Raw genomic sequence first — 15,613 nt, 5'->3', positions numbered from 1 at the left:
TAAAAACTATTTTAAAATCATTAAAATTAAATTCAAAATGATTAAATTAAGAATTAAAAGCTATTGAACAAAAACAATTAGACGCAGGTTTAATCCTCAATCTTCATCTAATTAAATTAAACAACTAGATGCAGCTTTAATTCTCAATCCTCATCGACTACAATCCCCATTTTCTTCTTCAAACATGGCGACCATGACTACCCTTCTCTACTCACACCACAGACCTGGGTTTCTTAATTTGCTACCCCAAGCCACCATCTTCCCCACCCGCACCCCACCCTGATATCGTTGTTGTCAATCCTTCCCCCTCACCGTTGAATCGTCAACTTCTTCCTTCCTCACCCTAGCCGCACCAACCCACCTCAACCCCCTTCCCTTCAACCCAGCCGCCAACTCATCCCAACCTCCGATCGACACCAAGCCAGGCACAACCACCAGTCCCCCATCGCAACCCCCGATCTCAATCTTGAGACAGCGAGACAACCTAAGAACGAAGAATGTTTGAGACAAGCTTGGATAACGTCCTCGGCTCAGTAATTCCGGATGATCTCCTCTGCCTCTAGCCTACCTATGGCTTTGTCTCCTTGCACAAATTGAGTCTTCTTCATCGTGAAAGTAGATGTAGCTTTAAGTGGGCAACTTTAATTGTTTTTGTTCAACAACTTTTAATTTTCTTATTTAATCATTTTGAAATTAGTTTTAAATGATTTTAAATTAATTTTTTATAAAAATTTTAATAATTTATCCATGTGGTAATATTTAATTGACTTGTGGGTCCACATATATGCCAAATCAGCATACTAACAGAAATTTTGACAGAAATATAATGGAATGACCATATTGATTTGCAGCACTCATATTCAATGACTATATTAATTGATTTTTATTTTTAGGAACCATCTTAATGGTATGGGTCAATTTCAAGGATTACTTGTGATAAAAAAAAACCCTAAAATCTATCCTAATATATTTTTATGGCAAAAAAAAAAAAAAAAAAAAAAAAAAACTAAAGAACGTGACTTTCTTCAAATTGGAAGAAGACAAAACAAAAAAAAATGAGAATAAAAATAAGAAGAAAAGGGAAGAGCCCAACCATCAATTTTAGGAAACACATTTTCCTCTGAATCATTTCCGATCAAAATTTTAAAAACTCGTTTCCGAACTTCTTTTGTTTTGAATCCAAATGACGTCATTGAAATTTGTCAGGGAAAAGCGTTTTGGAAATCCAACAGATTCTTCGTCGATATTAATGCGATGAGGGGGAAGACCGAAGATGAGACTATTTTTTCGTAGTCTCCTACACTGACAACAGAGCGCGGCGTCACACCTGAAGCCCTCAACAAGCAAAAGGTGCTCAAGGGTGGGTTCAAGACGCATGGTGAAAGGGGTTTGCTATCAAATTGTGTGGGGCGATGTGGGGATCTGGTGGTATAGTTGGGTGGGGTGATTTGTTATTTTCAGCTTTAACTTTAAATTTTTGGAAAATAGTTAAATTGATGCAAGGATATTTTAGGGATATTTGTGGGTAGAAAAATAATGCTTTTACGAGGGGTGAGAATATAAGATGGGGTGAGGAAATAGGATTGTGTGTGGGTTTACCAACTATAATTATGTAATTGTTTCCAATTGAAATATTTTGTGTAGAAATAATCTATCAATAAAGAATTATAAAATAGACGGTTGTTTGAATATGGACAGTACGTTGGTGTTCATATACTCACTTTTTGATTTGACTCAATCAAAATATGTCACATCATATGTTCCTTATTTTTTTAAAGCCTTAAGAAATTAAATAACATGTCTATTAATTTTTAAAACAAAATAAAACATGTGTTAACCCCAAGGATTATTCGTAAAACAATGCAAAGTGGGTTCAACTTCTTTTAGTAACTAAATGGGATCCTTGTCCCAAGTCCTTGAGCAACAAAGTTGTTTATACCATATTTAGGGCATTCGTATTTAAATCTCGTATAAATACTCGGAGGACTCAAATGTAATTATGTAATAAAAGAAGGGGCAAATGTGTAATAAGTGAGGAGCCCTTATTCTATAAAATGACTCCTCACCCTCACAATTAGGGAAGGCCAATTCCTAAGGCTCTTCACCCCCTCAAGCTCTCACTCTCAGAGCCTCTCAGATTCATTACAGAGGCTCTCTCTCCCCCTCAGAAATACAATATCAGTGTGGACGTAGCCCAAACCTTGGGGTGAACCACGATACATCTTGTGTTATTTACTTTCATGCAGATTCACGGTCGGATTCACGTTGTTCCAAGACCTCCGGTTTTGTGCATCAACATTTGGCGCCGTTTGTGGGAATCGACACGAAAAGTTATGTCGGTTCTCTCCCAATTTTTCACCTCGGCCATGAATCTGCAAAACCCAAGAGTCCAAAACCTCACTTTTGGATTTTTTCCAGAAAACCCAACGGCTCCTTCACTCCCTCTCTCTCTCTCTCTTGGTCCGCAGTTGTTGCAAGCACAAAGACACAACAAAAAAAGCATTGTCTTTCTAAGATAATAAGGATTAAGGAGGAGATGAGGAAGAGATGGCGACTGGTGGTGGTAGTCAGGTGGTGAAAGTGAAGAGGGTGACAATCGAGGCATGTTTGAAGTGCGGTCTTTGTAATAAGGTGTCGGAGGAGGCTATAACCATTTCACTTTGCCTCCATACGTTTTGCATGCAGTGTATCTTCCAAAAACTGTCGGATGAGGAGTATGACCAATGTCCCGTTTGCGATACTCATCTCGGTAATTTGCCTGTGACAACACTCAGGCTTCCGCCCTCGTCAACTATGTTACCCACATTGACTGGTCCCTACTCGATCAACTCCCCGGCGAGCGCGGTGGCTCCATTCTTGTTGAAATTGAAACTTACGATGTTGAAGCAGATGAGAAGCTCACAGGATGCATCAAGACCAGATCTTTCTCTCCCTTTCTCTACAAGCTCACAGGAGTGAGAAGCAGCTGAGAAACCAAATCTCTCTCTCTCGGTCTCTGCTCAGCTGGTTCACCCATCACACGCCGCCACAACATGCAGATTTAGATAAACGGCCTAGATTGTCCGACGACGATGATGATCGTGCTGATGGCGAGGGCGGAGGAAGATTGCGTTATTCGATGGAAGATCTGCAGTTTGGTGCACCACCACCATATGGTGGCACTAGCATTTACATGGGTGCCCACAAGGATGACTGGATCATCACACTCGCCCAGTTTGCAGTAGACCAGCGCAATCACAAAGAACATGAAACACGGGGTCTACTCTACGGAAAGCAGGCATGTTTAGTCCCTTATTCTTCAAAAGCTTCATCTTTAATCACCGGGATAATGCACAAGACTTCGGCTATTCGACGACTCGACGATCCCTTCGATTTTGGCGTCGGAGAGGTGATCTGCTCGGAGCTTCGGGACTGGAATCCTGGTTGTGTAGTTTGAAGCATGATTTGTGGCTGAGGAACCTGCATGATTTGATTTTGGGCATCATCAATTCTCCTATACATTCACGACACACACACAAAGGCGTGGAGCAGCTCCAAAAGCTTCAAGATCCGATGGGTAGTGCAATGAAGAAGAAGAAAATAATGCTGATGATGGGATTGTTTGTGCTGAGCCCAGATAGAGATCCATCAGATCCAATTATCTTCTGTGATGGGTGTAATCTGATGGTTCATGGCAATCTACTCGTAAAGTGCAAAGTTCAAACGGAGGGAGCACTGAGCAGATCGAGAAAATAAAAAGAAAAGAGAAAAGTGAGAAACAGAAACAAAAGCAAAAGATAAAAGAGAAAGGAAAGGATTATACTTTTGGTTTTGTCGACGGATGCATGTTCCTATTTTTTGAAAGCCAGAGAAAAGCAAATGGGCGATGTCGGAAAAGCTGTCCATAACAGCTGTCATTTTAAAGAAAAGAAGAAAGCAAAAGCAAAGCAGAAAACAAAAGCAAAAGCAACGCACCAACCATCTGCAACTGTCGAAGCTTTTGTGTCGAAACCTTTGTTTTGAATGATGTAATTTATTTATTTTTACCTTTCCCAGACATCTGTATTAACCCCATCAGAGGGTAATAAAAATAAAATTAAAAATTAAAAAAAAAACCGGCAAAGCCTAAAATAAATGAGCTGGAATGTTGTGTAGAGGGCGAAGGCCCATAAGCCCAAAAATAGCCCTAACCAGGCGATCAAAAGTACGCCCAGTACTCCACAATTATTCGACAATCTGCCGCTATTACCACCAACCAAATGATCAAAAGTACGCCCAGTACTCCACAATTATTTGGCAACCTGCCACTATTACCACCAACCAGGTGATCAAAAGTACGCCCAGTACTCCAAAATTATTCGGCAACCTGCCGCTATTACCACCAACCAGGTGATGAAATGTACAACCCGTACTCTAATATCATTTGGCAACTAGCCATTCATGCCACCAACTAGGTGATGAAATGTACAACCCGTACTCTTCTTCATGCCACCAATCAGGTGATCAAAAGTACGCTCAATACTCCAAATTATACATGAGCATTACTCATGTCATTCATACATAAACATTCATGAGCATCACTCATAACAATCATACATAAACATTCATGACCATCATTCATGTCAACATTCATGAGCATCACTCATGTTAACATTCATGAGCATCACTCATGTCAATCAACATAAACATTCATGAGCATCACTCATGTCAATCAGCTTCAAAAGCTTCATTTACAGAGCTCTAGCTTCAAAAGCTTCATTTAAAGAGCTACAGCTTCAAAAGCTTCATTTACAAAAGCTCTAGCCTCAAAAGCTTCATTTACAGAGCTCCAACTGCAAAGCTTCACTTACAAAGCTTCAGTGCAGGGTATACAAATACCGCCTCCGAACAACCGCCACTTCGACCCATACATGGATTCAATTTGAAGTCTCCAGCCAACAGACTCTATTGACCGAAGACTTGGGGGACTACATTATATACCATATATTGGGCCTCAACTGGGCCTCATGAAAAATACTTGGGGGACTCTAGCCTATCATGTATGTATTGAGGAACGAGCCCTTAGTCTTTAAAAGGGACTCCCTCACCATCATTAGAGAGCATCAACTTTGGCCCATCATTCATGTATTGAGGAGCGAACCCTTATTCTATAAAAGGGACTCCCTCACCTTCAACGCCACAAGCCGAGCCAACCAAGGCAACATAAGCCACGAGCCTCGCAGCCTCGCAGCATGTGCTACTTCTAGTTGAGCAACATTTCAAATTGAGCACCGTCTCATATTAAGCATCAGTTCAAGACAACATCTAGTTACTTCGGCCCACACATGGACTGAATTTCAAGTCTCCAGCCAAAAGACTCTCTTGACTGAAGACTTGGGGGACTACTGTTTATACCATATTTAGGGCCTCCGTATTTAGATCTCGTATAAATACTCGGATGACTCAAATGTAATTATGTAATAAGGGAAGGGGCAAATATGTAATAAGTGAGGAGCCCTTATTCTATAAAAGGATCCTCACCCTCACAATTAGGGGAGGCCAATTCCTAAGGCTCCTCTCCCCCTCAAACTCTCACTCTCAGAGCCTCTCAGATTCATTACAGAGGCTCTCTCTCTCTCCCCCTCAGAAATACAATATCAGTGTGGACGTTGCCCAAACCTTGGGGTGAACCACGATACTTCTTGTGTTATTTACTTTCATGCAGATTCACGGTCGGATTTACGTTGTTCCAAGACCTCCGGTTTTGTGCATCAACAAAAGTAATATGCCCTTAATAATGAGAATTAATTAGGCCCTCTTTAATGAGAAGCTCTCTTTTTCTCCAATCAAACAGAATTACCATATGATTTGTTGATTGGAGAATTTGGTTTCTCAGTAGTGTGATAAGAGACTTTTTAAGTACAAAATTAAAATAAGAGTTAGGTAAAGATAACTACATTTTGGGATGATTTTAAATTGGTCTTTCTACTTTTAAAAAACATATTAAAAACCAATCTAAAGTTGGACACATGTTAGGTCATCAACATTACGTAACAACATTAGCAATGTTAAGTAATGGTGTGGACAAATTCATTAAAGTGTGTGCTTAGATAATTTTCAGTATCATATCAATTATATATAGAGTTCTCTATCTCCAAATTGACGCATTTTAGCCAAGTTAGACTATAAATTCACATGGCTAAAAGAGTAGGTTTAGGGATTCATAGCTCAATAGATGACATGACAATGAAAATCGAAAAATCCCCTTCAATGTATTTGTTCGACGTTTCATCACTTAACGTTGGTAACAGAAGTCTAATTTTCACTACCGTTAGGTTGTGACCAATTTAAAGTCACCTCTACATTTTAGATAGTTATCCCTACTAACTCTTAAAATAAGATAGTCTATTTCTTGCTATACAAGTTATGCATGTTCAAATGTTCATTTAAACACAAATGTATAACCAATTATTCAAATTGACAAATAATAAGCAAGTCATATAAAGATATATAGAATTGTACAATATCATTCAAATTAACAAAGATTTTATGTGGTACATTACCAATTAACAATAAAATACTCAAAGTAGGATAGAGTCTCTTATGTCTCAAAACTCAAAACCGCACTTCGTAAAATATACATCAAGCAAAATATAACATTCCAGAAGACATAATATGAGGCAAATGTCAAACCCAACAATGTCCATACATAACCAACAGCTCCATTGCATTTCCCAAACTCAAATCTCCATATACATCCATTCACGCTAACAAAACACGAACGCAGTGAGAGAGACCAACACAGAAGAAAAGATCAAAGCCATGCTAACCGGCGAAGCAAATCCCGCTCCAGTCTCCAATAACGGTGAAGGTGCAGTAGCTGAATCGCCTGCCATAGTTTTGGTAGCATAAAGCAATGCAGCAACCATAACAACAAGAACTTTTACTGGAATTGTTCCGAACTGTGCCATTTTCTCTGTAAAAAAAAAAAAAAAAAAAAACTGAAACAATTGGTAAAGATTGAGAAAGAAAAAAAAGAACCAATATATTGTGATTATTTGTTTTGTAGAAGAGCAATGTGGTAGATGAATTTATAGGAATCAGTGTAGCATGTGACGTTCTTCAGTTTTAACCAGATCCATAGAATCTGAAACTTCAATTTTAATTTGCTATAATTTCTTTGCCTTCCTTTTTTGCCACGGCTAGTGGCGACCAATAAAAGCAATGAGCACATGGACATGGGAACTACAGACCTTGCTGGATATGATAAGACATTTGGTGTGCTCTCACCTCATACACTCAACCGTTTTTCGTCATGGACTGTTTTTTGTACAGACTATTTGTGGGTTCCCACTAGTTAATTTGTCTGTATATTATCAAATCAAAGCATCATCACCAATTAGGTTTTTTTTTTTTTTTTTTTGTCAAAATAGTCTTTGAGATTGACATAACTTCTCATCTTGATTTTTAAGATTTCAGTTCAATAGAAGTGATCCCTAGGTTTGTCTATTATAAATCATTTTGGTCATTTCATGATAGATTTTAGTAAATAAGGACCAAAATGATAAAAATACCCTCAATTTAATAAACAATTTTCCAAAAGATTTTCAAAATTGTGGGTATTTTTGTTATTTTATCCTTATATAATGGAGATTTTTCATATAATGGTCAAAATAATTGATGATAAACGAACTTATGGATCACTTCTATCTATTTTAAATCTTAGGGACCAAAATATGGAGTTATACTAATCTCAATGATCATTTTGGCTTAATCCCACCAAATATCAAAAGTCAAATGTAAAGCATGTAAGTTGGCTAAGGCAGTGTGCTGCCACATCAGATGATTTAGAGACTTGAATTTGTCTTAGAAAAATTGATTTGAATTATAAAAAGAATAAAGAATAAAAACAAATAAGTTGATTTCCTAAGTGGTGTGGTATGTCTAGGTCAGCCACCACATCATATGGGTCAAATAATTTTGTTTGAATAATATTTGTGATCCTTAAGGGGGAACGCACATATCTTACCTTTTGCAAATAACATATTTTCATTCTATAAACTCTATAATCGAAACAGTTTAGCTTCTTACTCTACATTTGAAGGTCATCCGTATCAAACATTATTCGAATTGCAGATTGTTTAGTCATTCAAATGTATCAATTAAATTAACGATTCATCATGAATATGGTACATGGTACTCATACCATCGATTTGTTTCATACATTTGGATGACTAAAAGATTTCCAATTCGAATAAGTTTTTATAGGAATAATCTTCAAATGAAGATTAACAAATAGAATGATTCCGAATATAAAGTTTAAACAAGAAATATTTATTATTAAAAAAAAAGAGATATGTGCATTCTCCTGTTCGAGCACGCAAATATTATCCATTTGGTTCCGCTAGACAAGGCACCATCTATTGACATAAATTTGGTGTTTGATTGGGTCAGCCTTAAAGGGCGCACAATTTTTTGTTGTTCACTTAGAATTATTAACATGTAAACATTTTTGGCTTAGAATATAAACAGTAAACATTTTTGGCTTCCCAATTTGGTGGTGCTCTTCCTTTTCTCTTCCTTTTGTTATGATGAAAGTAGTTGTAGGAAATGTGAAATGCCAGTACTTTAATAAGTGGGTTAATCATTAGTGAATAAGGTAAGCTGTGATTTGTAGTTTGTGGTGTCAAACCAAAAAGTTTAGATGTCATTGTTAAATAGCAAACTTAAAGAAGAAGAAGCTAATAATGTGTCTTATAGTTTTCTTTCTTCCTTCTCCTCTCAAGTTCACAATTGGAGTTCAACCAAAGACATTTGGAAAAAGGAGAATCTGAAATCAACTAAACTTGACCCTTGACATTTTAAAAATCTCATTTTGCACTCCAACTTTTTAAAAGAACGAAAAATACACTTGTGAGGATTGAAGAATGAAATTTTCGGAGTGCTAATATTAGTTTCCTATATATATATATATGTATGACCCTCATGGTTGGAATAGAAATTTTACAGTGAGCTCCTACAATAAAGGGTGAGGATGCTCATTTGGGCTTATTGCTCAAAGCTGTACAACTTCATCCGTGCATGTATTTAGCTTGGACTGCTAGGCCAAGATAAGTTTGTGTACATTCGTTTCTTTTAATCTGGGCTTTCCCCCTTATCTAGTATTTTGAAACTTCAATACAAATATTAGTTTAATATTAGGTCAGAAGAATTCTATTTGCACCCAAAATCAGTCTCTAGCCACCCAACTTCTTCAGAACTCATTTTCAAATGTTACGCTTTTAAATCCACTCAAAATTTACAATTTCTCAAAGCTACCTCTAAAAGATCAAATTTTATGAATTTAAGCCTGAAAAAAAAAACTAAAAATTTGACCGGCATATCAGGCGGTTTCCGGATCGGAGGTCACTGGGTTAGCAAGACATTGAATAGACGAATGATGCTGGTTATGTTTCTTTATTTGTTATCCTTGAAAATACTTGGCTATTGACATTTGACAGGAGTTTGAAAGTTTAAAAGGGTAAGGCTGATGTCCAAAAAAAGGCCTTTCAATTCCTATTACCGTGCAAAACCAAGCACGTATGAACCTAGCTTGCTAGCTATTCGTAACTAACACCAATTGGCAATCAAGTATTATTTCTAATAATAACCAACATGTTCCCTATAAATTTGTTCATTACTTTCTCAGTGTTCATCAAGCATTGAAACCAACAGAGCAGAAGTATCAAGTTTTCTCGTTATTCATCTCTCACTAAGGCACTCAACTTAATCACTATCACTATCACTTCAAAGTTAGCAATCATCAATCATCAACATCATCATGGACATGAAGAAGATCGCCCTTGCCATCATTGTCATTGCTGCCTTGATGAGTGTTGTGTTGGCTGCTAAGGACGCTCCAAAGAGCGCAGCTGCTCCAGCCCCCAGCAAGGGGAAGGACACAGCTTCAGCTCCTAAGCCATCAAGTGCCGATTCCATTACCTTGACCGTTGTTGGCTCTTTGGCCGGTGTCTTCCTTTCATTATTCTTTGGCTATTATTTGCAGTACTAAGCTCAGAGATTAGGAGATTGTGTTAGCTAAATGTGGAAGGAGAATGAGATAATTATGAGAGCAGCAGTGAAGTATGTGCTTGGAAAGAACATGGTGGTCTAGCTATATCTATTTTTGATATCCAAACACACCAATAATCACCTTTTCATTTCAATAACATAATGAGCAATACTGCACGCTCTTTTTTCCCAATTGTTCTTTCATATCCAATTTTAATTTTATGTTTTCGTGCAATCTCTTTGTTATCTCTTCTGTTTGCTTTCTTTTGATCCTGCAATGTGACTACAATCATTTACTATTTGCAGGATAATGGTCTTTATATAGGTGATCGCTGATCAAAATTGTGCGGTTCCGGTCATAGGCTCTCACTAACATGATAGGAAGGAATTTGGAATAACAAAATAGACACACACACACACACACACATCAATATATACGGTGTTAACAGCTCGTTTAGGCCCATTCCACAATAAAACCTTATGATCTGAACAGTTCATTAAAAAATCATCTTATGATCTTTAAACGACCCGTTAGGCCATATTAACCTACTAATTAACCGGTTAGCCCTAGAGCGCTCACATAAAGGCACTTTCATGTCGAAGTCTTAAAGAGACATGAGTCAGGTGACGGTTCGCAACTTCGCCCGGGGTATATGCAATTAATCTATTCACATTTTTAACAAAGTATGGTGAATCCCCCTATCTAAAATTCATGTATTGGTCATATATACCTATCAGGCTATGATCAATCTCTAAGGTGAAGAGAGCTTGGAATTGAATGTATTTAATTATGTATTGTTCGTGATCCCTTTCAACCATGCTGTACTCTTTTGAAGAATATTATGTGACCATATTTATTGTGAAGGATATATTTTATGGTATGGTAATAAGAATTTATTAAGAGACTATCAAGAATGTACATAGGACAGACATGCTAAATGTAACCAATAGATCACCCATATCAAAAGAAACATCACACAATTTCACAATTACAAACTCATCATAAATACAATATAAAATTCCTCAACAACCATGGATGACTCATATCTAACTAACAAGAAAGATAATACTCACGGGAACTAAACCTTGCAAGTCGTAGAACAACAGTACCTGCATCAGAAGGAAAAGATCGCACTTGTCTCTGATGATCTTGTCATTGTTAACAAAGAATTACTATTGTGAGTCACCTCCGAAAAAAGGTTGAGTTTCCTCCTGGTCCTTTGCCTTGTGCACAAAACCAAAAGAAAAACAATAATCAACCTGAACTCTAAATAATAATCATTACTTAAAAATCTTAGTTTAATCTGTATGCCATAAACTCTACAAAAGCTCTCCTCGATAGAGCGAGAGAGCAACCAATACAATCCTGAAGACTCTTCTTGCCAAAGCAAAAGAATAACCACAACTAGATAATAAAGATGATTTAAAAATAGATAAAACACGAAATGAAAAGAGAAAAAGACCAAGATGGATATTGCCGCCAATTCCAAAGCCAACCAACGACCATGGTGGCCAAGGGATTTTTTCCCTGTTATTTTTTCTCTTTTTGGGTCAACAATATTGTGAAGGTTCAGTCAAAGTCTTCTTGCAATGTTTTTTTTTTTGTTTTTTTAATTACATGTTAGTATTGCGCCATGAGTCTTGGCGCCTGAAATAGTATTGTGACAAGATGGAAAGTGGATTCAGATCCTACGTGCAAATAATATTATTGACACTTCAAGAAGTTTAGACTCTCACATATGTAAATAATATTTCTCAGGGTAAATTACACTAAAATACATCAGGTTTGAGATCTATTTCAATTCCTTACAATATCTTAAAAACATTTCACTTTCATACGTTAAGTACTATTTTATTTCAAAATAATACATCCGTTACATTTTTCATCCATTGATCCGTTAAATGCTGACGTGGCTGCCACATATATGTCTCGTGACTGCCAAATGTTTGCCACATGGTAAATAAAATAATTTTTTAATTTTTTTAAAAAACCTGAATATTCTCAAAAAATAAAAAAAATGAAACCAGTGCCTTCCCTCGCCGCCCCCCCCCCCCCCCCCAAAACGACCCTAACCTAGAACCCAAAAACCTGCAAGAAGAAGAAGAAGAAGAGGGAGAAAGAAAAAAAAACAAAAAACAAAAAAGCCCCAGTTCGTCCCACCCAAGCCACCCCTTTCCCCCATCCCCCATCACCCCTCCCAAAAATCCCCCATCACCCATCCCCAAAAATTCCACCTGAGATTAGGTGTATCTACCACAAAACCAATACAAAAATCATCTCAAACTCAAAGTATTTTCAAAACCCACCCATATTGAAAATCACGAGATCCTGACCCGCGGGGGGCGGGGAAGGGGGGAAGGTCGCGCGGCGTCGGGGGGAGGGGGGAGGGGAAGGGAGGTGGGTGGGGGGGGGGTGGGGACGAACTGGGTTTGGGGTTTTTTTTTTCCTTCTTCTTCTTCTTCCTGCTACTGCTACTGCATTTTTTTTCCCTTCTTCTTCCTCCCTCTTCTTCTTCTTCTTCTTCTTCCTGCTGCTACTACAGTTTTTTTTTTTTCTTCTTCCTCCCTCTTCTTCTTCTTCTTCTTGCTGCTATTGCTACAGGTTTTTTGGGTTCTGGGTTAGGGATAGGGATGTGGGTTGCGTGGGGGGGGGGGGGGGATAGTGGGTTTCATTTTTTTTCTTTTTTTCAATTTTTTTTTCTTTTTTTTTTTGAGAAAATTCAAGGTTTTTATAAAAAAATTAAAAAATTATTTTTATTTGCCACGTGGCAGACATTTGGTAGCCACGTGGCATATATGCGGCAGCCACGTCAGCATTTAATAGATCAATTGATGGAAAATGTAACGGAAGTATTATTTTGAAATAAAATACTACTTAAGGTATGAAAGTAGGGGTGGGTTCGGTTTTTTGCCAAAACCGAAACCAAACCGAAATTTCGGTTCGGTTCATTTTTTTTTCGGTTCGGTTTCGGTTTTTTGTTTTTTTTGTTTTTTTCAAAAAAATGAAAAACATTGAAATTTTAAATTTTAACATCTTCAACACAATCATAACATAAGCATTCTAACTAGAATCAAAGACAATGAAAATAAACATTTAAAGTTGAACAAAAATCATCAATCAAGTCTTCCAAAGTCCAAACTAACAACCTCACAACACAAAAATCATACAAATGACTTAGAAAAGTTAAATTGTATGATGTTGTTCAAAGATCAGGGTTGTTTGCTTGTAATTGCATGTTGACAACTTGATTAGTAAAAGTATGTGTGGGTGGATTTATTTAGTGTGTGTTGGATTCTTTTCCATCACAAATTACGCAAGTAATCTACCCGAAATAAATGTTTATGGATTCTGTTACATGTTATATGAGAGTAGATTTGGAAAAGAAAGCTGGGGCAGAAGTAGACAGTGCTATGGAGATGGATGTAGGTACTTCAATATGAGGTTTGGTTCCGGAACCTTATATGGGAGAGAAATAATAGGTTAGAGTTTAGAGTTTTTATACGCCTTTTTTTTAATATTTTGAGCTTAAAGTTTGGCAACAGATTGGGTTTAGCACATTTTAACTTACAAATTGGGTTTAGAAAATAATACCCAAAACAAATAATTAAATAAAAAATTAATTTAATTAATTCAGTTCGGTTTGGTTTGGTTTGGTTTCTAGATCACTAAAACTGAACCGAACCAAAAGAATTCGGTTTGGTTCCGTTTTTTCGTTCGGTTCGGTTTTTTCGGTTTCGGTTCGGTTTTCGGTTTTTTTCGGTTTTCGGTTTTTTGAACCCACCCTTATATGAAGTGAAATGTTTTGAAGATGTTGTAAGGAATTGAAATAAACCCCAAACCTAAGGTATGAAAATGTAATTTACCCTATTTCTCAACATGACAATATTAAACTTTGTAACTTATTACCTCAAGCGTTGACACTGGCAATGCTTTGAAAGTAAAAATGAGAGGATGATAATATACCATGTACAGATGTGGATCATATTAATCGTGTCTACTCATATTATATGAATTTGGATCCTCGTCAAATCCTTTTTGTGATGATCCTAGGGATCCTTGAATTATATACATTCATTCTACATCGTGTGGTTAGAAATTATTTTAAATATTTTTATTTAAAATTAAATACAAACAGTACCTGACAAAAACTGACCACACGATGTACGATGAACGGACATGATTTATGAATTCCTAGAATCCTCACCAAAAGAATCCAGAGAGGATCCTGTTGAATATTATATTACTTGTTTTAATAACACCACATGGGGACGGTATTCTTGAGACACAAAAAATTCTCAAATATGTCCATAAAAAAAGACCGTTCAATCCCTAAAAACATGCAAAACCAAACAGGTAAGGAGTCTAAGGACCTGTGTTAACTAACAGTAACTATCAGAATAACTGCTTCATTCTAATAATAACCCGAAAGGCTCCTTATAAATCTAATTGTTCATGCCTTTCACAGCTTTGCAAGAAACCACATCAGAAATAACAAGTTCTTTTTTTTTCCCCATAATCATCTCAAAGGAACTCGACTTATTAATTATCAATTCCAAAGTTGATACATGGACATGAAGAAGATCTCCCTTATCCTCATTTTCGTAGCTGCTTTGATGAGTCTGGTCTTGGCTGCAGTAGCTAAGGAGGCCCCGAAGACAACAGCAGCTGCTGCCCCCAAGGAATCAGCTCCATCCGCAAAAAACACAGCAGCGCACGCCCCTGCCCCTAGCTCCGCCTTTACTCCCTTTCCCGATGTTGGGTCTTTGGCTGCTGCCTCCCTTTTGTCTTTCTTTGCCTATTACATGCAATACTAAGCTCAAAGGTTTGGGGATTCCCAACTAGGATATGGGATTATGAGTCCTAGTCTATATCTGTATTTGTTAAGAGTTAAATTGCTTTACTAATTTCTCGTAAGTGATATAGTTATTTAATTGGTATTTGTCCTTTTGTGTAACAGATTCTGTTGTAATCACTTGTGCTCATATGCCAAGTATAAGGCTTAGATCAGTTTTCATTTCAAATGGCTTACATGCCTTGTAAACGCCATGTGTCTTAATCACAATGGTTTATGATTTGAATGGTTATGATTGCTATTGTAAAAACATGTTGATGGAATGAAATAGTTGTGCATTCTGTAACGATTAGAATGTTGTCGTGCTTTAGCTAATTTGCTGCTCTCTCTTTCTTCTTCCTTGCTCCCATTGAATTCAAAATATAAATCTCATTTCCAGAAATAGTTATACACTGCTTATACAAACTTTATCATGGTATCAGAGCCTCTTGAGTTGATTTACTTTAATATTTATGGTCCAATGTGGACCAATACTCTTAGAGGCAATAGATTATTTCTCACGTTTGTTGATGATCACACTAGAATGTGTTGGGTATTCTTCTTAAAGCACAAGTGTAACGTGTTCAACATCTTCAATAGATTTAAATCTATGGTAGAACTGCAAAGTGGCTATCAAATAAAAAAGCTCAGAAGTGATAAAGGTGGGTAGTATACCTCTATAGAGTTTACAAGGTTCTGTGAGGATATGGGGCTTGAAAGACAATTCAATGTTGCCTACTCTTCACAACAAAATGGTGTTGTAGAGAGAAAGA

At 37.0% G+C, this 15,613-nt stretch overlaps 2 protein-coding genes across 2 annotated transcripts; both read left to right on the top strand.

The window, feature by feature from the left end:
• The first annotated feature begins 1,930 nt into the window (after positions 1 to 1,930).
• Positions 1,931 to 4,001, top strand: LOC126592950 (E3 ubiquitin protein ligase DRIP2-like). The gene has a single exon (XM_050258767.1). It carries the CDS (start codon positions 2,548 to 2,550, stop codon positions 2,956 to 2,958), a length of 411 nt encoding a protein of 136 aa, XP_050114724.1. The 5' UTR covers positions 1,931 to 2,547; the 3' UTR covers positions 2,959 to 4,001.
• A 5,639-nt stretch (positions 4,002 to 9,640) lies between these two features.
• LOC126592110 (uncharacterized) lies at positions 9,641 to 15,147 on the top strand. The gene is made up of 2 exons (XM_050257868.1): positions 9,641 to 10,002; positions 14,571 to 15,147. The coding sequence occupies exons 1-2, from the start codon at positions 9,779 to 9,781 to the stop codon at positions 14,821 to 14,823; spliced, it is 477 nt and encodes a 158-aa protein (XP_050113825.1). The 5' UTR covers positions 9,641 to 9,778; the 3' UTR covers positions 14,824 to 15,147.
• Positions 15,148 to 15,613: the final 466 nt, after the last annotated feature.

This window comes from Malus sylvestris, chromosome 12, assembly GCF_916048215.2.
Source record: "Malus sylvestris chromosome 12, drMalSylv7.2, whole genome shotgun sequence".
NCBI classification, from domain to species: domain Eukaryota; kingdom Viridiplantae; phylum Streptophyta; class Magnoliopsida; order Rosales; family Rosaceae; genus Malus; species Malus sylvestris.
This window is presented reverse-complemented; position numbering and strand designations above follow the sequence as displayed.

Bases quoted from the DNA above. Each gene is read 5' to 3' on its own strand.
- LOC126592110 (XM_050257868.1), top strand. From the start codon at position 9,779: ATGGACATGAAGAAGATCGCCCTTGCCATCATTGTCATTGCTGCCTTG. The intron at 10,003-14,570 runs GTACTAAGCTCA...ATTCCAAAGTTG, and splicing joins TTCTTTGGCTATTATTTGCA to ATACATGGACATGAAGAAGA.
- LOC126592950 (XM_050258767.1), top strand. From the start codon at position 2,548: ATGGCGACTGGTGGTGGTAGTCAGGTGGTGAAAGTGAAGAGGGTGACA.